General features: G+C 41.8%; 2 protein-coding genes across 4 annotated transcripts; both read right to left on the bottom strand.

Annotated features, from left to right (window-relative positions):
- Positions 1-4,289: 4,289 nt before the first annotated feature.
- Positions 4,290-8,053, bottom strand: LOC115766876 (trichohyalin). The gene is made up of 2 exons (XM_030710942.1): positions 4,619-8,053; positions 4,290-4,558 (listed from the first exon to the last, which is right to left on the bottom strand). Exons 1-2 carry the CDS (start codon positions 7,579-7,581, stop codon positions 4,507-4,509), a joined length of 3,015 nt encoding a protein of 1,004 aa, XP_030566802.1. The 5' UTR covers positions 7,582-8,053; the 3' UTR covers positions 4,290-4,506.
- A 5,248-nt stretch (positions 8,054-13,301) lies between these two features.
- Positions 13,302-20,054, bottom strand: LOC115766858 (NCK-interacting protein with SH3 domain). 3 transcript variants are annotated; one of them, XM_030710916.1, is made up of 8 exons: positions 19,795-20,054; positions 19,583-19,732; positions 18,353-19,516; positions 17,652-17,849; positions 17,482-17,590; positions 15,139-15,348; positions 14,899-15,071; positions 13,302-14,248 (listed from the first exon to the last, which is right to left on the bottom strand). In XM_030710916.1, the coding sequence occupies exons 1-8, from the start codon at positions 19,966-19,968 to the stop codon at positions 14,057-14,059; spliced, it is 2,370 nt and encodes a 789-aa protein (XP_030566776.1). In that variant the 5' UTR covers positions 19,969-20,054; the 3' UTR covers positions 13,302-14,056. The 3 variants fall into 3 exon arrangements, 2 of the variants coding, with proteins under 2 accessions (XP_030566776.1, XP_030566777.1); XR_004018338.1 differs by lacking the exons at positions 13,302-14,248; positions 14,899-15,071 and adding an exon at positions 16,472-16,752 and having other exon boundaries at positions 15,270-15,348; XM_030710917.1 differs by lacking the exons at positions 13,302-14,248; positions 14,899-15,071; positions 15,139-15,348 and adding an exon at positions 16,966-17,063.
- Between the last annotated feature and the right edge of the window lie 2,889 nt (positions 20,055-22,943).

Genomic DNA, 22,943 nt, shown 5'->3' with positions numbered 1-22,943 from the left:
TCCACTCCATCCAAACACCCAACCCCCGACTCCCAGCTACAAAACCAACCCGAGCCCCAACTTCAATGTCGCAATCATCGATGCGGGCGTAAAATTTGCTGTATTTGCCAATCAATTTGCAATGGATTTTGAGCACGGGTCTATCCAGGCGCACGATACCCCTATTGGATGCCCAAATCATTAAGCATATGCTTTGCATATTAACATTTTGCCATTCAGCGTACTCTGGCAATATGTTTTTCTCGATGCAAAGCTCAAATTGTAAATATAATATGTCGCTAAGCATTTCAATTACGATTTTTATATACCTATAGTAAATGGTATGTGCTAGCATACATTCTTTAATATCTATATATACAACTTTTCAGACTGACCAACTTACTTACTGACTGATTAACTGTCTGAATGACTGACTGACTGACTGATTAACTAACTGACTGATTGACTGACTGACTGATTGAGTTACTGACTGACTGACTGACTGACTGATTGACTGACTGACTGATTGAATGACTGACTGACAAACTGACTGACTGAACTGACTGATTGACTGAATTACTGACTGACTGACTGACTGACTGACTGATTGAGTTACTGACTGACTGACTGATTGAGTTGCTGACTGACTGACTGATTTAGTTACTGACTGACTGACTGACTGGCTGACTGATTGAATGACTGCCTGACTGACTGATTGAGTTACTGACTGACTGACTGACTGACTGACTGACTGACTGACTGACTTACTGACTGACTGACTGAGTGTCTGACTGATTGAATGACTGACTGACTAACTGACTGACTGAACTGACTGATTAACTGACTTACTCAGTCAGTCAGTAACTCAATCAGTCAGTAACTTAATCAGTCAGTCAGTCAGTCATTCAGTCAGTCAGTAACTCAATCTACTGACTGACTGAATGACTGACTGACTGACTGATTGAATGACTGACTGACTGACTGACTGACTGACTGACTGATTGACTGACTGACTGACTGACTGACTGACTTACTGACTGACTGACTGACGGACTGACTGACTGACTGACTGACTGACTGACTGACTGACTGACTGACTGACTGACTGACTGACTGACTGACTGACTGACTGACTGACTGACTGACTGACTATCTGAACTGACTGAACTGACTGAACTGACTGAACTGACTGACTGACTGACTGACTGACTGAACTGACTGACTGATTGAATGACTGACTGACTGACTGACTGATTGAATGACTGACTGACTAACTGACTGACTAACTGACTGAACTGACTAACGCATTGACTGACTGACTGACTGTAGTTACCTTATTTGGTGAGGCAAGTGCGGAAAATTTGGCGAAAAACATTAGAATGAAACACTTTTGCTTACCATCTGATCGGCCTGAAACTAGTATTCTAAGATCTTTGTTCAAATTCGTAAGAGGGATACCTTACACATTTCGAAAAATCCATTCCTTCTCAGTGAAAATCGGGGTCCATGATTTGACTCAAAGCATACCGATTGTATTTATCCAAGCATAATTGGCAGATGCCAATTTCGTATAGAGGTCAAATTCAATCTGCAACTTTTATATAAAAATATAATTATAATTTTTATAAGAGTTGTCTTATATACATTTTAAGAACTTACGACAAATCAAGGTTTGAAGCAAAAACTGGAGAGCCAGTTTCACGAACTGAGCCCAAAGAAAGGAACAGTATAAAGCACATTAATTCTTCACGTAAAGTTACTTTAGAAACTCCAATAAATCTTTATAAAAAAACATACCTTTAACCCAACTTATTAAGGTCTAGGAATCCCGACCGGCAGCTCCGTAGCCTAGCAATCGCACTCAATCAGGGCCGACTTTAGCTTCTGAAACTATCTCACACAGCTGACTGCTGCATTTAGTTAACTCTGCCAGCACTGCAATACGTAAAAGCGCTTTCCAACACTTTTTCCTGCTACTGCGCTGATGCATTGCACCCACAGCTTTTGGGCGAGTAGCCCATTAAGAGTACAGGTATCTATTTGGCGCTTTGCTGCTTATGTTATAAACGGTGCAGGGTATGATGATTCTGTCACTGGGCTTGTAACAAATTGAGGTACTATTTTGGTAGATGTAAATGGGGAAATATGTAGAAGGGTGCGTGTGTCTAATTTAATGTGCCAACGTTTAACAACACTCACCAATAATTTTATACTTATATATGGGATAAATGAGAGGGTATTCGAAGTTTGAGAAGCTCTAAAAATAGAACATTACCTTCTTGTTTTTATTGAAATTTATGATTTCTGACACAAAATTTATGTTGTTTTGCATTATGTGTGTAAATTTGTGTGTGGGTGGGTGTTTGGTTGTGTATGTGTGTGTGGTTAAAAGCATGAAATAAACCTCGAATGCTCGTAAAATGGCATACGTACAAACCCCAAACGACCCCACACGGAACCCGGACTCCGTAAATACCAGCGCCTTTTTTTTTTGTACAGTTCTTGAGCCCTTCCGGTAGTCTAGCCACACGTAAACACGCGCCTTTCCCAAACCCCCCCCCCCCCCCACTCTTCCCCTCTTTCACCGCCAGCTATCACTTACGGTGTGTGGCTTGTGCGGTTTTCATTTGGCCCAGCGATGGCGCCCAGACCAACGCGCGTGAATTATTTAATTCGAATAAATATTGAAAACTCAATTTTTTATGATGTTTTCTTGTTGGTTTATTGCGCTTTTGTGGCATTTTAATATCGTATAACCTTGCCCCGGCAAGTGTCGCCCGTTGTCTGCCTGCATGTGTGTGTGTGTGTGTGTGTGTGTGCCTTGAACCTACAACCAGCCCGAGTGTGTGTGTGTGTACGTGTAAATAAACAGGCGTAAAACTCAAATTTTTATACTCATCCACATAATAGTTAAGATACACATGAAAGTTTATTGATGCTACGCACACAATTTATGGTTTATCACCACACTTCATATTTGTAAATCGATTGTCTTTTACACAGTTTATCGCTCTGCAAAACAATCGAGCTACAAATTTGAAGCAATGCCGATCGATTTCGAGCTTATATGCGAGAGATGCAAGCGATTATATAAGATGGCGCCCAACGTGGGGCGCGCTATGCAAATATAAAAGCTTCGGAACGTAACCAAAGCATAAATAGCTTAAGCCACATCCTGCTAATTAAACTAACCACAATTGGTAGATGCCAATTTTGGATAGAGATCTAATATAGACCGCAACTTCCATATGAAAATATTTAAAGCTTGAAATAGTTTCAGTAGAGCGGGCAGGAATACAAAAACATGAATTGGGATTTGAAAGATGTATGAACAGCCAAGACTTGAACCAAAACCTGGCTTCATAGATGTGGAGTCTTTAAACTAGATGAATCGAACTACTGACAGAATTTGGTTTTGGTTTGCAGCCTTACCTTTAAGTTGCATTGGGCTTAAAGCCATATTACAGACCTATGCACTTAAAATTGTTTAGTAATCCCTTGCAGGGCCGTACAAATGGGCAAGCCTTCGTCTCTACGTCTCCCAAATAAGTAGATGTGCATATACATATTTTGGGCCATAACTGTACGAATTATCCGCACAACTGGACTGAAAACAGAAACAAGCAAAGTCCGTCCGACCGACTGTCCGTCTGTTTGTCTGCCACACACTGTGCTTGGCCATAAGTTGACTGTACACACATTTACCATGCGAAATAATCCCCAATAGAAGAAAATTGTGTAAAATTTTGTGCTGGTTCCACTGATTAGGAATGGCTTACTGGCTGCTTGTCGGAACGATGCCAGCCAGCCAGCCAGGCAGCCAGGCAGTCGAGCAGTCAGTCAGGCACCCTTGGGGAAATCCTTTGAAGAGCGAAAGATGTATGGACCATTCCAGCATCTAATATGTGCGAAATTTATCAACAACGATACTGTCTGGCATACAAAAGGCGCACAAGGATGAAGGCAACCGACATGGAAAATCGCAATAATAATTTTCCAGTTCGGCCTTCTGTTTGTGTGTGTGTGTATGTGAGGGGGGGGGGTTGGCTCCTAACTCTTAAGTGGGTAATACTCGTAGTTGTAGTCGCATACCGTATGCATGGTATGCCGGAGCCGGGTCCGGGTCCGGGCATGTGCCCAAATATGCCAAGTGGACAATTGCAGTGGCCTGTCGCTGCAGGCGACTTCAGGGACTGTGCTCCAATGGGCTCCGGTGCTCCAATTAGATGTGGTTTTGGGCAACGAGCATTGGTTGGTGGCGAAATCTGGCAGGCAAATTGAAACAGATTCCTCGCTTTGCATATGCTCAACTATGTATAACTTATATTTGTTTGTAGTTCAGTGTAGATTACAGTTTCAGTAACAGTTGGAATAAATTGTACAATGCGTTTACAGATACATCTCAGATCCACTCTCGGCCTTAAACTCGTTGCTCATTAGGTTGTACGGTATTGGGGGACATAGGGTGCCTAGGTACTTTATGCGTTTCAGTATATCAGGTTTATCGTAAAGCCTTCGTTTAGTATCTTAACATTCCACGGGATGCAGAAAGCCCTGGATATGTTCAGCCAGCCGGTTTCTGCATAGCAAGACAAATGATGTTAGTATTCTATCAGTAAGTAAGACCTCGAATGCTTACCCAAGATGCTGTCCCTTATGGCTGGTCAACTTGGAATACAGCACTAGCAATATCAGCGCTTGGCCAGTTATCAAGAGTCCTTGCTTGGTGTAGTTGTTGCTTATCCAGATGCTAGGCTTCTTGTTTTCCCGATTCTTTTTTAGATACAGTTCAGAAAGGTCTCGTTCCTGTCGTCGTTGGGCACTCAGCCTGCTGTCTTCCAGATTTTCACGACTAATAAGCTTATCACGCACCTCTTGTCGGAGGCTAACGCGTTGTTCTCGGTTGAGACTATTTTGACGCAGATCAGCGCGTCCTCCCTGGCGAGAGAGATCGGCGTCCCGCTCTTGTCTTTCCGATATTTCACGCTCTTCGCGTCGAAGATGGTTGCGCCGGGTTTGCTCGTCATTGGCATTGGGCTGACGATTGACTCGTTCCTGCCTTCGTGTCATATATTTCTCCTCTCGATTATCTCGCCTCTCTATGCGCTCCGCATCCACACGTTCCCTTCGTAGAAGGTTGTCACGCTCCTCACGTCGGAGATGGTCGCGCTCATCCTGTCGGCGATCATCGCGCTGCTCACGACGGGAGAGATCGCCGCGCCGTGCTTCGATGTCCTTTGCATTACGCTCCCGATTTTCCTGTTCCTGTGTTTCTGCTAGGTCGTCCTTCATTCGTCGCATGGCTTCACGACTCACACGCCTTTCCGTGCGTTCCGCGTCGACACGTTCCTCTTGTTCCACCTGTCGGTTAGCGTCTCCATCCTCTCGTCTGTGATCATCACGTTCTTCACGTCGGGAAAGCTGTTCTTGTCGTATGTCTAAACGGCTACGAGTATCGAACCTATTGAGCTCATCTCGTTCCTGTCGTCGTGTCAGCACATTCTCTCTTCGATTTACTCGCACCTCATGTTGCTCCACATCCACACGCTCTTGCCCTCGGCTTGTGTGTCGGAGATCGTCGTGTTCCTCCCGTCGGCGATCATCACGCTCCTCACGTGGAGAGAAATCATCTCGCCGCACTTCTGTGTAAATAGTATGACGAATAGTATCACTATCTTCACGATCTTGTCTTCGAGACAAGACAGCTCGTTCCTCACGTCGTAGATCGTCTCGTTCCTCACGGCGAGATAGCTTTTCCCTTCGAACTTCAACCCGATTAATTTCATCACCATAGCGAGAATCCAACCTGTTTTCTCTTTCCTGCCTTCGCGTCAGTTCGGTTTCCTTCCGTCGCATACCGTCTCGATCCATTCGCCTTTCCAGTTGCTCAGTATTTACATGATCGCGTTCATCTCGCTTCTGTCTTCGAAATACATCTCGTTCCTCACGTCGGAAAACATCTCGTTCTTCACGTAGGAGGTCATTACGTTCCTCCCGTCGAAAACCTTCTTGCTTCTCCCGACGGCGATCATCACGTTCTTCACGTCGAGAGAGATGGATGCGTTCCATGTCGTTGACATTACGCTCACGATTTTCCCGATCCTGCCTGTGCGTTACATCATGTTCCGACTGCCGCATATCCTCTCGACTTACTCGCCTTTCCATACGTTCTGTATTCAAACGTTCAACTCTGTCCTGCCGTGTAAAATCGTCGGTTTGCTCCTTTCGGGGATCCTCACTTCGAGAGATATCTGTACGTCGTACTTTCAGGTCAATGGTATTACTCTCACGGCGTTCAATTTCTTGGCGAATCGGGTCAGTCTCCACTCGTCGCATCTCCTCCCGACTCACTCGCCTTTCCATACGCTCTGTATCGACACGTCCAACCCTTTTCTCACGGCGACGATCATCGCGGTCCATCTGTTGATTAGCCTCGCGCTCCTCCCGCAGGGATCGATCGTTTCTTTGTGCAACTCGAGTTTCTAACTGTTGAAGATCTTCTCGCACTAGGCGGAAAGAACTTTCATTTTGTCGATTTAATTGCCCATATTCACGCTCTTGTCTTTGAGATACATCTCGTTCCTCACGCCGGCTTTCATATTGTACTTTACGATCATCAAGCTCCTCACGTCGACCAAATTCATCTTCGCGCTCTTGTCGTCGGGATGCATCTCGTACTTCTTGACGAAGATTGCTTCGATCTTGTCTTCGGATATCATCGCGCTCTACTTGACGAAAATCGGCTCGTTCATCTCTTCGCAGAGCTTCGCGTTCTTCTTGACGAGAATCGGTACGTTCTTCTCTTCGTAGATCCCCGCGTTCTTCTTGACGAAAATCGGCGCGTTCTTCTCTTCGGAGATCTTCGCGCTCTTGACGAAAATCGGCGTGTTCTTCTCTACGGAGATCATTGCGTTCTTCTCGGGCAAAATCGGCGCGATCTTCTCTTCTGAGATGTTCCCGTTCTTCTTGATGAAAATCGGCGCGATCTTCTCTTCGGAGGTCTTCACGTTCTTCTTGATGAAAATCGGCGCGATCTTCTCTTCGGAGGTCTTCACGTTCTTCTTGACGAAAATCGGCGCGTTCTTCTCTTTGGAGATCTTCACGTTCTTCTTGGCGAAAATCGGAGCGTTCTTTTCTTCGGAGATCTTCACGATCTTGGCGAAAATCAGCGCGATCTTCTCTTCGGAGAACTTCACGTTCTTCTTGGCGAAAATCGGCGCGTTCTTCTCTTCGGAGATTTGTGCGTTCCTCCCGTTGAAATTCCTTTCGACGGTCATCACGAGCATCCAACTGTACACGCTCCTCCCGTCGTGACAGCTCGTTCTCCTCTCGCCGATAAGAACCTTCAGTCTGCAGATTGTCTTGTCTGCTGCGATCCTCAAGCTTTTCGATGCGCTCACTTGGTTGTCTATAAACAAGATGTTCGTCGTATTCATCCATCTCGCTTCGGCGATCTTCCATCAATCGATGCAGTGGCTGTAGAGGACACTGCTGCTGACGAGTGCTGCATGCCTGGTTGTTGGCCTGGGCAAAGTCCAAGCTGCCCAGTTGGAGAAGGAGCACAAGAAAGTTAAGCCTGAGCCGTTGTGGGTTAGCTGCCATCCTGGCCTTGTAGTTACTCCCAAGCGAAGGCGTCTTACAGCTACGGTTATCGGCACCGGTCTCGGGATTGATGTGGTCTCTGTGGTAGCCGTTACTTCAGCAAGCCTCGAAGCTCGAATGACTTATCCAGTTGCCTTGCCGTCTATTTATACCAAAAGCTTAGGCCAGGACTCTGCACGGCAACGCCCACGCAGCGCTCGAGACGCAGTATTCCAAATGAACCTCAATTTCCCGTTGACTGATTCAATTTCGCTTATCGCACATGTGCACCACTGCGCTTTGGCCAAGGCGAACGACTTCAGCACCAACTCCGCTCAAGTGGTTCTAATGTGTGAGGGCTGTTTTCAATCTAAGCATTTTATGAATGAAATTCAGTTAGACCAACTGAGCCTGTGACGTCACTGATGACAGTGTAGGGTAGTCCATTGATTCCCATACCACTTGATTCCTGGGCAAATAGAAATAATTTAATGGAAAGTTGAGCGGACGTATATACAGTATACAAAGTTCCAGATTTTCACTTATGTGTCTGTGAAAAACACATCCGCTCAACTTTCCTTTATATAATTTCTAATTCCCCAAGAGTTAACTAGTATGGGAATCAATATATATATATATTTTGTGAAATATGTAACGTATAGAAGGAGTCATCTGCGACCCCATAATGTATATATTCTTGATCACCATCAAAAGTCGAGTAGGTGGGCCAAGCCCTTCAGTTCGTCTGTCTGTTTCAATGCTTCTTAGGGGTTATATTTTATCTAGAATTTATAGGCTTTAAAAATAAAATCTATCTATAAATAATAACAATAACTATATTGGCCCTATACATATATATAAAATATAAATTCGTATTTAATAAAATATATATTTGGAATTGCGTACTTACCTGTAAATCCACACGCACGATTCCTTTATCATCGACTTTCAGTAGGCGGAAGACGAACTTTCATATAAACACAACACTGAAAGAAGAGATAAGCAGAAGCCGCCTCTTCCATTGTTCAAGCCACCGTTTCCTTCAATATTTAAGCGTCCTCCTTCTCCTTAGTTGCAGCCGCCTCCTCTTATTTAAGGAAAGCCTTACTTGAGTTTATGAGAATCGCGTAGTAGGGCATTAGCTAAGAATACGCTTTTTTTAAACTCCATATTTGAAGCCGTCTCCTCCTGCCACTGCCGCCTCCTTAGCTCAAGCCGCCGCCTCGTCTATAGTTGAAACCGCCTCCTCCTGAGTTGCACCTCCTGTATTACAGCAGCCGCCTCCTCTACTTAAAGTGAAGCCTTACTTGAGTTTATGAGAATCGCGTAGTAGGGCATTAGCTAAGAATACGCTTTTTTAAAACTTCATATTTGAAGCCGTCTCCTCCTGCCACTGCCGCCTCCTTAGCTCAAGCCGCCTCCTTAGCTCAAGCCGCCGCCTCGTCTATAGTTGAAGCCGCCTCCTCCTATATGAAAGCCGCCTCCTCCTGAGTTGCACCTCCTGTATTACAGCAGCCGCCTCCTCTACTTAAAGTGAAGCCTTACTTGAGTTTATGAGAATCGCGTAGCAGGGCGTTCTTTTTTTAGTTTCAACAGCAGCTAGATGTGAACTTGCATACATACATACTTATGCATGCACACATACATACACAACTAAATGCACACCTACCTACATACACACACACATACATATATATATATATATATATATATATATATATATATATATATATATATATATATATACATACATTAATAAGTACATACGTACACACTTACACACATACATACATACACACATACATAAATACATACATACATAAATACATGCATACATACAAACATACATACATACAAATATGAATACATACAGACATACATACATGAATACATACATAAATTCACACATACATACACACATATATACACACTTACTGACATACATACATACACACATACATACATACATACATACACACATACATACATACATACATACATACATACATACATACATACATACATACATACATACATACATACATACATACATACATATGTACATATATGCATACATACATACATACATACATAAATACATACATACATACATACGTACATACATACATACATACATACGTACATACATACATACATACATACATACACACATACATACATACATACATACATACATACATATGTACATATATGCATACATACATACATACATACATACATACATACATACATACATACATACATACATACATACATACATACATACACACACACATACATACATACATACATACATACATACATACATACATACATACATACGTACGTACGTACATACATCCATACATACACACTTACATACATATAAACATGCATCATACATGCATACATGCATAAATCCAATCTGAAAATGATATTCAACAAGATTGTGTAAGCAGGATGAGTTAGCTGAGTAAGTCGCTTCTTGCCTGTTGCATACCTTTGCGCAAGTCCAATATACCCTTCTCTCGGCAGTTAAGTAAATGGATTCCTGGTATAGAAACCATTAGCAAAAGTTGTGCAAGTCGTGTGTATATTTATGTTTAGATTAAAGTACTCTAGACCAAGCTTTCCAGTCGAACACACTCAGGAACCTATATATTATTTTAATATATATTATGTATATAGCTATATATGCCGCAATATTTGATATACTAACCACTGGAACGGAATAAAGTCGAGGCGTGTGACGTCAGAGCTATATATGCCGGGCAGGCAGGGCTCTGAGCCCGCCGCTGCGCCTAGGCCGTGTGCACAAGTGCGATAAGCGCGCTTGCAATCAAAATCGAATTAGGGCGCAATTGAACAATATGTTGGCTCAGTGTTGGACAAGCGCTAAATAAATGAATTGGGTTAGATGCGCATCGGGGCGTAAAATTGTCTCCACCAGCGACGCAAATGGGACCCAGCCGAATCGTTCCTATAAAAGCGGACGCTTGTGTTCCACACGCCCGACAGTTGTCCTCCAACCTGGAGCCGAGCCGGAGGCGCCGCGTCCTCGATGCGGCGGCCGCGACTTCAACAAGGTGAGTCGAGGAGTCTACTAAAAGTTAATCCTAATACTTGGTCACACTTTTTCAGCGACTCGCAGCAGCAGCTACTTTTTTTTTCCTTTTGGAACAACACTTTTAAGGACTACCCTACTAGCAAGGAAGATGTGAATCGCCGCTATGGAAAATTGAAAAACTAAAAGAAAATTCGTTAAGCTTTGTGTTCCTTAAAGGAAATTAGGCACAGCGACAGTTGTAACCATTTGTTAAGCGGCCCAAAATGAATGTACGTGAACTACTAACCCCCATATTAAACATACATATATGCATCATAATATATACATATATAACTACGCTAACTTAGCGATCTTATACTAAAGTTAAATGTTGCTGTTGTTTGGGATCGTATTGTCAACAGAATATATCCAATTGTCAAGATTCGACTAGCAATCGACACTATAACAATATTACTCAATATCTATACCGTATTACTATATATATCTATATATATGATATATGTATTCGTTCAACTTATTTGGCTATTGTTACTATTATACCTATGTATGTCATGCCTGTAAAGACAACATACAAGAAGCACATATGATAATATACTTACATAATACTACTTAAAGGTGTCCATGTTAGGCACAGGTATTCTATAAGCACAGAAACCACTCAAAACCTATACTCGTAAATCGCAAAATAAACTCTAATTATCCATGTGTTGAGCAAACGAAAATTGTTTAACAATTGTTTTATTTGCATTGGATTATCTACGTTTGAGCCAAATTTCTGCTTGAGGCTTGTAATTCTCAACAAGTTACAGCTTCGAGTGAAGCCCAGAGTCGATAGCAGAGTCTGCCAATGAAAGAAACGCGAGCTATTTCAATATACATCTTTAAATAAACAAGAATAAACTACCAGATGCCAAATTGATCTAGAAGCCAAACCATGAACAAAAAGCTGAGGCTCGTGAAAATCGAATGAGATTTGACGAAGCTATGGGGACTTGAAATTTCGACCTATGTCTATAAAGAATATGTGAGCGTACCTAGAATTTTGATCAAATATTTTGTTGCCAGTTTCTGATGCAAACTTTATCTAGAAGCCAAACCATGAACAAAAAGCCAAGCCTTGTGAAAATCGGTGAAGTTTTCACCGAGTTATGGGAGTGGCAAATTTCGACCTTTGTCTATAAAGGATAATAGCGGATACTAACCCGGATTTAAATAAATTCCCTGAAAGATCTTTGAAAATGAGTTTGAGGCCGTTTGGAGGGTAAACACACTGCAGTGCAAATGCCAGCTTCCTAGCTCTAAGGTTTTGGGCTGTGCGTTGATCATCAATCAATCAGTCAAGCAGTCAATCAGTCAATCAGTCATTTCATGATTGATAGTAATACGCTCTACAAGGGTATAATAGAACAATTTTTCCAAGAACTTGGTTCTCAAAGGATGCTTAGTTACCATGTGTCCAATCCGAACGATTCCAATATATGCACTGCCTGCAATGGAAAGAGATGCTTGGCTGTTGATCAAGAATATATATATATATATGTATAGACATACTTTAGGTTTTCTCAGAGTGCTTCCTCGATGTGTTGCACATTTCATGACAAGCTTAGTTGCAAGTTGATTTTTTGAAAGTTTATATTTTTATTTGTTATTATATTTTGTTTACTCTTTATAATTATTGCAATTTCATTGTTTGTTACATTTTCAATGCCTTTTGCTGCGTTGCCTTTTTGAATTGTCTTCATTTCATCAATAACTATTTAATATGCGTGTGTGTGTGTGTGTGTGTGTGTGTGTGTTCTCCTTGTTTAAAACTGAGCAAATTAACAAAGTTGCAAATTGTTTGCCAACTTTTAAAATTTTATTTCTGTTATTGTTGTTGCTGTTGTTATTTGAATCGAGAGAGTTGAAAATTGTGGCACATTTGCATAAATTTGAATTATAATTTGTTATTTGTTTTGAATACGAATCTTTGTAGAGAGATTTGATTTAAATGTGCGGCTTATTAATTGCATTTAGCTAGTTTTGTTGTCCTCTGTTAATCGTGTTATTAATAATTCATTTGTATTTTGTACATTCCTGTTACTTAATTCAATTCAACAATGTTTCGTTTTTTTTTTTATATGTTTTCTTTTCTTTTTGTTTAACAATAAACTTAATAGTTTTATCAACTTTGTTACCAATTTGAAACGTCTTACAAATAAACAAGTTTTGATTAAAAACACATTTAAAATTTCACTTGGCCAAAGTGCGTTTTCATTGGTAAAAGAGAGGGAGAAAGAGAGAGAGTTAGAAAGAGAGAGAGAGAGCGAGGGGGGGCTTGCGAATAAGTGTGTGTGTCAACAAATTTGTATAATTTTCTATTTGCTTTTTTGTTTAATATTATTGTTATTATTGATTTTCTTATGTTTTCTTTATGTTCGCTGTTTATGCTGAGCTTTAACAACAGTCGTCGATTTTGGGTTTAGATTTTCTTTTTTTTTTGTGGATTTGTTTCTCATAGATTATATAAACAAATTTAACATTAGTTTCGCACTTCGATTTGATTTGATTAAATATCATTTCTCATATTCATTATTGATTGCAATTAACATTTCATATTTTGCATTAAATATCATTTTCATAGTGAGTTTATAATTTGTTGTTAATTTTTTCTATAATTTCTTCATTTTTGTTTTTGTTGCTTGCCATTTGTTTTAACTTTTTAACTATAAATTTTGATGTAAAATTTGTGTCTTGTTCGTTCTATAAATTTGGTTGTTAATCTCTAAAAAATACATATATGCATATATGTATATATGCATGTTTGTGTGTATTTGTATTATGCACTAAAATAGTTAAAACTGAAAAATGCCTGCATTTTGCATATTGCCTAAACAACATATATGGTTCTTCTATAACTATCCAAACAGCATTGTGATAAATGTTAGCTTTGGCTTCATTTGCTTTTTATACCCCGACTTAAATGTAAATGTTGTATGTTGTATATTATTATAATATTATTTATGATATACTCTAGAGCAACTATTAGCTAGTGTGTGTCTAGCTCTCTATAAAGATTGCGCACAAGCACAACATATATGATTTTTCATATGCAAATAGTTGGCTGTCTCATAAGATACGCTACAAAATGCCGCAAAATGGAACTTGGCTATCCAAAACAGATTTAGTTAATTATTTAATAGAAAAAACAAAAAAAAACAGATCAATTTGTATAATAAGAATAAATAAATGTTCGCGTCAGTTGTCAGTTGTCAGAAATGCAGTTCGAAATGTTATAGAATGCTAATGCCCAGATCTAGAACCTATAAAAATTCGAAATTTGAAAATTGTCGTTGGCTCACTTTGTTTAGCCTCACTAGCAACGCTTTACATAATTTTACTTGGTTTAATTTTGAGTGCGTGTGGTTTGTCTTTTTGCTTTCGTTTTGCTTATGCCTTAAACAACTGGGGAAATTCGTTGGCTATCTCGCGCACCAGCTGCTGATCGGATGCGCTGCATTCGGTCTCCTCGCAAAAGATGCGCGTAAAGATCTTCATCAGATCATGCTTGCGATGCTGATGCTCCTGATAATTTGTGTTGCGCAAGATGCGACGGCACAGCTCCAAATAGCAAGGGCGTGTCTGCCAACAAAAAGAGACAGAGAGAGAGAGAGAGAGAGAAAGAGATGTTAGTCGAATTCATATGTCCTTCCCCCATCTTACACATTAATTTCACAAATTGCAAACAACATTGTAAGAAACGTCAAAAAGTATCTCGTCTTGTGTCCAGCACTTTCAAGAGGCCCATATTTCCTGCTCTATTAAGAAACTCTTTACTACTCCCTTTCATATACACTGTCTCGCCTCTATTGCGCCCAAAGAAAACTGGTTTTAATTGAAGATAAAAGAACATTTCTCACATTTCCCATTTGAATTTGGGCCAAAGATTTTGTCTTTGCCGTACTTTGAGCCTTTAACTTCGTGCGCAGTGTGCCACCACGCTGAATTTGAACCCGCTTGAAAGGAAGCTTCAATTAACAATCAATTAGTCAGACAGTTAGGCCAAAAACCTTTTCGAGTATGATTAACAAACATGACTGAAAATAGCTGCTGAGAGTTTGAATCTTCAACCTGCCAGTTGCTAGTCACGCAAAGCACACTAATACATATATATCTACATTATCTTTGATGCCTATCATACAAACTGTAGCTTCCCTCACTTGGCGATGGCCCGTCTGTACCTTCCAGCTGATAGGATGCTTCTGTTTTCTAGGTAAATAGATTTAACGTACCGCACTGCCTGCATCCAAATCGGACAGCTGACGCACCACAATATCAATTAGCACCTTAATGTCATTAGTATAAAACATGCCGGCCGTATCCGGATGGCTGAATATGTCAATAAACATGCGCAGCACCGTGTTCATATGCTGATTATGATGCTTCAGCAGACGCGTCGGATCATCTGTCGGAAATTGAAGAGAATTTAGTATACCATAGCATTAGCGAGGCATGTGGAAGGAATCACTTACCTTCGCGATTGAGCAGCAGCAATAGCTTCTCGGTGAACACCTTGGCCGTGGGCAGATTTTGCATGGCCTCAATGATCACATTGACCGTATGCTCACCAAATTGTTGATTGAAGGCAAGTATGAGGGCAATTACCATATCGACCAGCAGCTCCGGATTGTTGCCCTCAACAATTTCCAGCAGAAAGCTGGCAAAATGCACGCCCAAATAATCTGCAAGGATATAAAGAGTATAAACAATTTATAACATTCAAATTGGCTTTTCTTAACTTACTTAAAAAAACGAATTCTTTTAACTAATTTTTAATCTAATCAAACACAGCAGAAAGCTGTTCAAATATCTGGCAACTAGCTTGGAAAATCTTTGAGCCACATTTACAGACAATCTCAATAGAAACAAGCAAATGGTGTCCTAGTCGGACATGCCCGACTAGAAGATTTCTGTTCCATTTGTTCCACACTCGGTTGGAAGTTCTTTGTTAATTTGGTTCCTTATAGAGTGTATAGAGTATCTAGAGTATCTAGAGTATCTAGAATATCTAGAGTATATAGAGTATATAGAGCATATAGACACATTTATAAGTCTGGCCCTTGGCAGTTTCCGGAATCAACGCTCATACAGACGGACGGACTCAGTTTTCAAGCCGACCTCCAACTTTTAAGCATGCAAACTTCAGTTTTTACCCATTTTTAATGGATTTAGTTTATGAAAAGAAAATGTTTGTAATCGCGTTGCATATCGATTTATTTGTGTTTATTTTGGTTGGTTTTTGTATTTCTTCTGGAAGGTCAGCCGGTACAGGAGCAGATGGCGATGCGTATTGCGTGTCCTCAAGCCGCAGCGACGCTCCGTTACTTAATCTTCTTTAAGACTCGAATTTATGTTTCCTCCTCCTCGTCCTCTTCGTCGTCATCCTCGTCCTGCTCGCCCTCCGAGTGGGACTCGCTGGTCGGGGTGCCCGTGGTATCGGAGCTGGTGTCGGTGTCACTCTCGCCGTCCTCCATGGTCTGGACTGCCTGGGCGTGGACAGTCGAAACGTTGTCCATTTTGGGCAGCTTCTGCTTCTTCTTAAGCTCCTCCAGCTTCCTTTTGTCAGCTGTGGCTTCTTTCACATTCGGATTTGTGGTTGGGTCAACGGACGGGTCCACGGTTGTATCAACGGTTAGGTCCACGATGGGATTAACGGACGGATCCACAGATGGATTCACGGATGGGTTAACGGATGGATTCTCAGTTGGATTCATTTTAGGTAAGCACCTTGTGTTTAATCATTTACGAGAAATAAAAAACAAGCACTCAATTTCTTCGTTACAAGAAAACTAAACACAAACTCACTTATTCAATTCTCTACGGGAAAAACTTTTAGCTTTTCTTTGTTTTTTTTTTTCTTTTCTTCTTCTTTTCTTTAAGAAAAATTGGATTTTTCAGTTTTGCTCTCAACTCGACTGAGATCAAATCACAAATGAAATATTTTATAGCTGGAGACGAGAGTCAAAACTGTCGGCAAAAAATAAATGCCCGGCCAACTTGATGTTCAACAAATAGTGTTGTAAAACGCTTAAACAATGTTGTTCAATAATGTTAAAAACCCATTTCAGATATGTTGTTCCCATGAGCTATAATATTATGATATATGCAATAAATATTCAAAGTCTAAGTTCTACTAAAAAAGGATTTTAGACTTGACGACATGTATATATATTTTTTAATTCCACCCAAAAGTGTGGAAAATTCATGGAAAATGAGCATATAAATATTTTCTCAGATCTTTGTGAAAATTCATTTAACAAAGCTCACAGAATTTGAAATGCGATACAAAGGATCTCAAAAACAAAGTTATTCCGGCTTCAGGCTCACTTTCAAAGCCCTTCCTTGTTCAAGAACAAATACGTATTGCAATGATTTTCGATTTATGACTGGGTAAGGCCTGTCGGTATATATAGCATATGATTAATTCATTTGTCTGAAGCTCAGTCTAATGCGATTTCGTTGTGGGAACTAGAAATCGGTTTGGACACATTGACAAAGTTTGTCGTTTAGGCTCGTGAAAGAAAACTATATAATTACAAAATCAATAGAAATCGATTAAAAGCGGCGCGCACACAAATATGCAATTATTGCTAAGCATTAACAATTGGTAGTGAGGTGGTAAAATTGAGGTCACCTTTTTATAGAACTATAAAGGTAAAAAGTTCACAAAACATCGTCGCCAAACAAAAAGGCTCAATTTAGACATGTTTAGGTTTGTGATTAGGCACAGAGAATTACGAATATCTACCCAAATATCTATCCATATCGAGCTACAAATCTTAAATCTATATAGCTTTAAGCTAGGAATAACGCACCCTGATGATTGACCGGCATGGGCTGGCCCAGCGAGAAGATGATGGTTAACATTTTCACCAGCTGCTTAAAGCGATCCAAATTGGCAAAGTGCGTCTTCATATCCTCCACCTGAAATGTTAAATGCCAATCAATCTGTTGCCAAGCAAATGCCGGGTTAATGCACACTCACAATCTCCAATGGCAGCACCGAGGTTAGCAGTATGTCAACAATGATGTGATCCAAGTGGCAGGCAGCTGTGAAAGTCTTAAGCAAGAGTTTTTTGATGGACCAACGCGTCTCCATCTGATAGTATTGCACCAGATTGATGAACATCTGATATTGATCGCACGACATCTCGTAGCAGCTGATGTTCTCATCCGCGTTATTCTGCAAGGACAAAAGATGGCAATCAAATGTGGCAAAAGTCACCGATATTTATATATATATATATATAACTATATAACTATCTACAAACTGTTTATGCCTAAATATCCGGACTGAAATCGATATTAATCGATTTTGGCGCAATGCTAGAAGTTTCGAGCGTGAAATGCGCTTTATATAAGAACATATCATATTTTGTCACTCCACGAAATGCACATAAAATCGAAGCTGGAAATCGATATATATCGTTTGAATGCAATCGATCTGTCAGCGAGACGCTATATGCCCAGCTCAAGGCCTTTAACAGCTTACATAATCCCAAGCAGAGGGAGATACATATCAATATATATTATGGGATCGAAGATGTCTCTTTCTATCTGCTTCATACATAAGCATAGCGTCAATACCACAAGATGCACACTTATTCCTAATCATATCTGATCCTCTGCCTTTGAAGAACAATTCGCATTGAATTCTGCGAACGTTTAGTCAATTTTCTTACTCACCAGTATCTCGACGAGCTCCTCGAGAAACTGTATGATGTCCTCCTCGTCCTCGTACAGCATCCAGGTGCGCTGTTCCGTATCGTTTTTGCAGTCGGCCAGCTGGGCAAACAAATATTGCAGTCGCTTTGAGTCGTGCGTAATGCCCAGCAGCTCCTTGGGCGTGGCCACCTTGCCGGTGACATGCACGGCTACGGCCTCCAGATACGGATTGATGGCGCCATTGTATAGCTGCTCCAAGCTGGTAAGGACCACGCGCAATGCCTCGCAGGACAAATCAAAGCTGAGATTCGTATTGCGACGCAAGGCATCCACAATCTGATACACATCCGATGATTCAACCTTAAGCCCGCCACGCCCATTGCTGACGCCCGCCGCCAAATTGACGCCGTGCCGATGCGACAGCGATGCGCTCTCAATGCTCTCGTCCAGCGCTTGGCTATTGTCCGCACAGCCATTGCAGCCGTCATCGCTCGCCTCGGACTTGTCGGGCGCACTGTCCGCGCCCTGGCTAAGGCTCAGGCTGAGCGGCTCGCCGCCGCCGCTGCTGCCGTTGTGCGCCTGCCCAGCTGTGCCTGCTGCAGATGCTGCTGTTGTTGCGGCTGCCGTTAGGACGGCCGCAGCAGCAGCAGCTGTTGATGTGGCTCCGTTGCTGGCACTCAGCTGGCTGGTCTCCTTGTAGGTGGTGACCACATCCTCGCTGGTGGTCGTTGTTGTTGTTGTCGTCTCCGACGGCTCTGAGGTGATGCTGTTGTCCTGCGCCACATCCGACACGGACGCGGACACCTTTTGCGTTTGCGTTGCAGCAGCTGCTGCTGCCGACGTGCTGGCGACCAATGGAGGCGCCGGCAGCGGCTGCTGCTGCTGCTGCTGTGGCGTCTGTATGGTGCAGCTGCTGCTCGGCAACTGATGCATGCTGCCCATGCTGGGCGACTCCGGCATCGATTGCTGTGGCACACTAACGCCCACCGCCGGGCTGGACATGCTCTTCTTGCTCATGTCCAGTCGTTGCATGGCAGGCGGACTATTCTGTTGCGATTTCTGTTGATGCGGATGCGTGTGCGCGTGCCGGTGCGAATGGCTGTGGCTGCCGCTCAGCTGCTGCTGCTTCTCGCTGTAGCTGTGCGAATAGGACAAGGATGAGTCACCATCACGCTCCGAGCTCTCCTGTTCAAATTAAACGTAAAATGTCTATATTGTTGATTACATAATTTAAGTAGCTAGCCAACAGACCGCATAGAGCCGCTCCATGGTGTGCTTCTTCTCGCGCAGCCTGTCGAGCAGGTCCTCCTTGGACATGATGCCATTTATCTCTGGCTCAGTGCACTTCTCCAGCGACTCAATCGAAGAGTTGAGAAAGCTGATCAGAAAGTCATGTTCCACCTGTGAACGAACTTGATTAGATTCCATTTTGCCAGGAGGCAGGCAGGCAGGCGACACATTACCTTTATCTTCATTACGTAATTGGATGGCACAAAGCCAATGTTGCCCTTCATGCTGACCACCTGCCACCAGTTACGCTGACGTGCGGACGTCTGATAGAGTATAAAATATTCGCCCTCATCGAAGCTGATTGTTTTCGGATAAACCGCCTGGAAATCGTATAATGCCTTCAGCATCTCGATGCCGTTGCCCGTATCGATGCCCCCGCTGCCGCCCACTGCGTCGGTTGTTGCCGCTGCTACTGCCGCTGCTGCTGCTGCTGTCGTTGTTGTTGCTGCTGCTGCTGCTGCTGCTGTGGTTGTTGTTGTCGTTGGCGATGTTGACGCTGCTGCGGCTGCAACAAAAAAAACAACAACGCGTCCGCTTTTAGTTAATATTGTTCACAATAGATGCTAAAGGGGCGCACACACACAAATAAACAAACAGACACACACACGCGCACACAGACACGAACCGCAGAGCGCAGCGAGGCGTGTTTCGTGTTGGATGCGTTGCAGGCGGCTGGGCTTTTGCCTGTGCTTGCGGCCCTTCCTGGCAGCCACGCGCTAAAAAGTTCACTGCCGAGGGCCCAAAACGCTGACGGACGCTTTGGCCATGCCGACACACACTCACACCAAAACACAGACACACACTGGAAGAGAAGAGAGCGCGCATAAAACGAACGGCGCCTGCAGACGACAGTTATAAAAGGCAACAACATGTATAAAAAAAAGACAAGCGTAAATGCCGAAGAAATTACAATAGCGCACAGGAAAACTGCAATTCTCATTTGCAGTATCCTTTTAAGCCTATTTAGCTGACATTATGTTCGCCCCACACTCTCTCACACACACACACATAAAAAGCAGCGACAAAAAAACAAATGAAATAAAATAACAGGACATGCCACTGGCACGCTCTCTCGCGCTCTCAGCGGCTTGCGCTCACGCGCTTGCTTGCTATTTCTTACTCGCTTGCGCTCTCTCACTCTTTCGCTCTCTCACTTACTAGCGCTCTTGGCGTTTTGTATCTAACCCATTCAAATGTCAATTGCTACTGTGACAATTGTCACCACACACAAATACATACACACACACACACAGGCACAGGCACAGGTAGCCACATTTAACTACACTCATGCAAATTTGTCAAATGTTAAACAACCCACTTACCCATATTTTTTCCACCACACCTTGGGCTTTTTTTTTCGCTGTATGTCGCTGCCGTCCTTTTGCTTATTGTTCTTTTTATGCCTGTTCCAGTTTTGACGTTTGCCGTTACCAAGGACGTTACGTTTATTCGACTTATTGTTACACTTTGCGCCACTTGGCAACACTGTCTGTTGCCTCTGCTGCTGCTGCTGCTGCTATTGTTATTGTTGTTTCTGTTAATGGGCGTTGTTGAGGAGTCTTTCTTGTAGGCAACACTTTATGGCTATAGCTTTGGGCGTGTTCCGTTCTTTTTCACAAGTATGTATGTGTGTGCGTGTGTTCACATGCGTGTGTGTGTGTGTTTGTTATTTACAATTGCAAGTTGGGCTGCAGTGTGCAGTTGTTTTTTATCACTTGTTGTCACCGACTGGCAAGGGTGAGGGCGGGGTCGATTAGTTTTTAGCAGACATGTGTCATGTCCAACCCAACACACCGAACGAGCCCCGATTTGTGGCAATTGATTGCAATTTCGAATTAATTTAGACCGAGCATATTTTTACTCGATTTCTTCGCCTGCCCAGTTTATTGCTTTCGCTATCATTTCGTGTTTCAAAGAGCGGCACACAAACAAGCACACACACACACACACACACATGCGAGGCGTCAGTGCGAAAGCTGAGCAAAAGGATTCGCACGGCACGTACACATGTACGTACATGTATGTATACACATGTACTCCGCCGAAAGCACTTAGACACCCTCTCGCACAGCGACACGCTTACAGTGTAACGGTATTTTTTCGTGTTTGTTTTGCTCGGAATGCGGAATGTGAATCACAAAACAAATTACATAGTTGCAATGACGCATGCACAAATCGGATCCTTTGCTTACAGCAATACAAATTACGGTTGATGATTGATTGACGCCGTAGTTCACAAAAAATAACAAACAAATATATGAAAACAAATCGCATGCGTTTGCTTGCAGCTGATTTTCTTATTCAATCAAACATGTGGACATGCACACAAATACACAACACTTAGGCAATGCTTAATACTTGGACTAGTGCGCGAGCATTGTAACTTAACATTTAAACGCACGTTGTCTGCCAAAAATAACAAAAAAAATATGTATATGCCAATTGAATGTTAATTTTGGGGCTTGGTATGTAAACAAAACGACGAAAACAACGCAACGCAGCCCAACGTAGGGCTAACATGGCCTGCTAACATTAACAGCGCCGTGTACAGCGCAACGCAAGCGCAAAACGGAGCAATGCAAACGCAAAATGAGTAACGATTACGCTGTTAACTAAATTGAAATCTGTACGCTGATCCGCAATCAAAAGGGCGCTAAAATCGAATATGCCGCCAATTGTTTTCTCTTGCGATAGGCACAAAGAAAACAACGCATTTATTTTGCTGCAAAGAAGTTTTCGTTATACTTTCGCTTTTATTTGCATTTAGTGATTGGTATACAAATGTATGTATTTAATAATATGCACTTGAGGTTATCAAAATACTGTTTGTGCTCATGGGCAGGCAGGGCGGGAAAAAATCAACACAAAACCAAATACATTATATAATTATATTAAAAATATATATCAACTAAAATGCTGTGCACAAGTGCTGCAAAATTTGCATTTAAATTGGCTAAAAATATTAATTTTTTAAAATTATTTTTTATTAATTTTTTTTATGCCAAAACATATGTGTGTGTGTGTATATAACTATATTGTATAAGTACAATGTGAATTGTTTCAAGAATTTGTTTTCCAAGTCAATATAATATATATGTATAGGTGTTTATTAGCAACTTTTTGATTTCTCTATTAACGCTAGTCTAGTAAAAAGTTCATTGTTTTTCCCTAACTTTGCTCCATGCCAACGATTTGCTCTAACTCTGTCTCTTGTCTCTAATCATAAGTCCTAAGTACATTTTGGTGAATTTGAAATAAATATATATATATACATAGTTGTATATATATATATACTCTTTCCATTCAGAAGGCATTTTATCAA

This window comes from Drosophila novamexicana, unplaced genomic scaffold (assembly GCF_003285875.2).
Source record: "Drosophila novamexicana strain 15010-1031.04,08,12 unplaced genomic scaffold, DnovRS2.1 tig00001270-arrow-arrow-pilon, whole genome shotgun sequence".
Taxonomy (NCBI): Eukaryota; Metazoa; Arthropoda; class Insecta; order Diptera; family Drosophilidae; genus Drosophila; species Drosophila novamexicana.
The sequence above is the reverse complement of the archived record's forward strand: the minus strand, read 5'-3'. Positions and strand labels throughout refer to the sequence as shown.

Excerpts from the sequence above, each read along its gene's own strand:
- LOC115766876 (XM_030710942.1), bottom strand. The coding sequence starts at position 7,581 with ATGGCAGCTAACCCACAACGGCTCAGGCTTAACTTTCTTGTGCTCCTT. Across the intron at positions 4,559-4,618 it reads CATAAGGGACAGCATCTTGG|AAACCGGCTGGCTGAACATA; the intron begins GTAAGCATTCGA and ends CTTGCTATGCAG.
- LOC115766858 (XM_030710916.1), bottom strand. The coding sequence starts at position 19,968 with ATGCTGAAGGCATTATACGATTTCCAGGCGGTTTATCCGAAAACAATC. Across the intron at positions 15,072-15,138 it reads GCTGCTGCTCAATCGCGAAG|ATGATCCGACGCGTCTGCTG; the intron begins GTAAGTGATTCC and ends AATTTCCGACAG. Across the intron at positions 14,249-14,898 it reads ATTTGGATGCAGGCAGTGCG|ACACGCCCTTGCTATTTGGA; the intron begins GTACGTTAAATC and ends TTTTGTTGGCAG.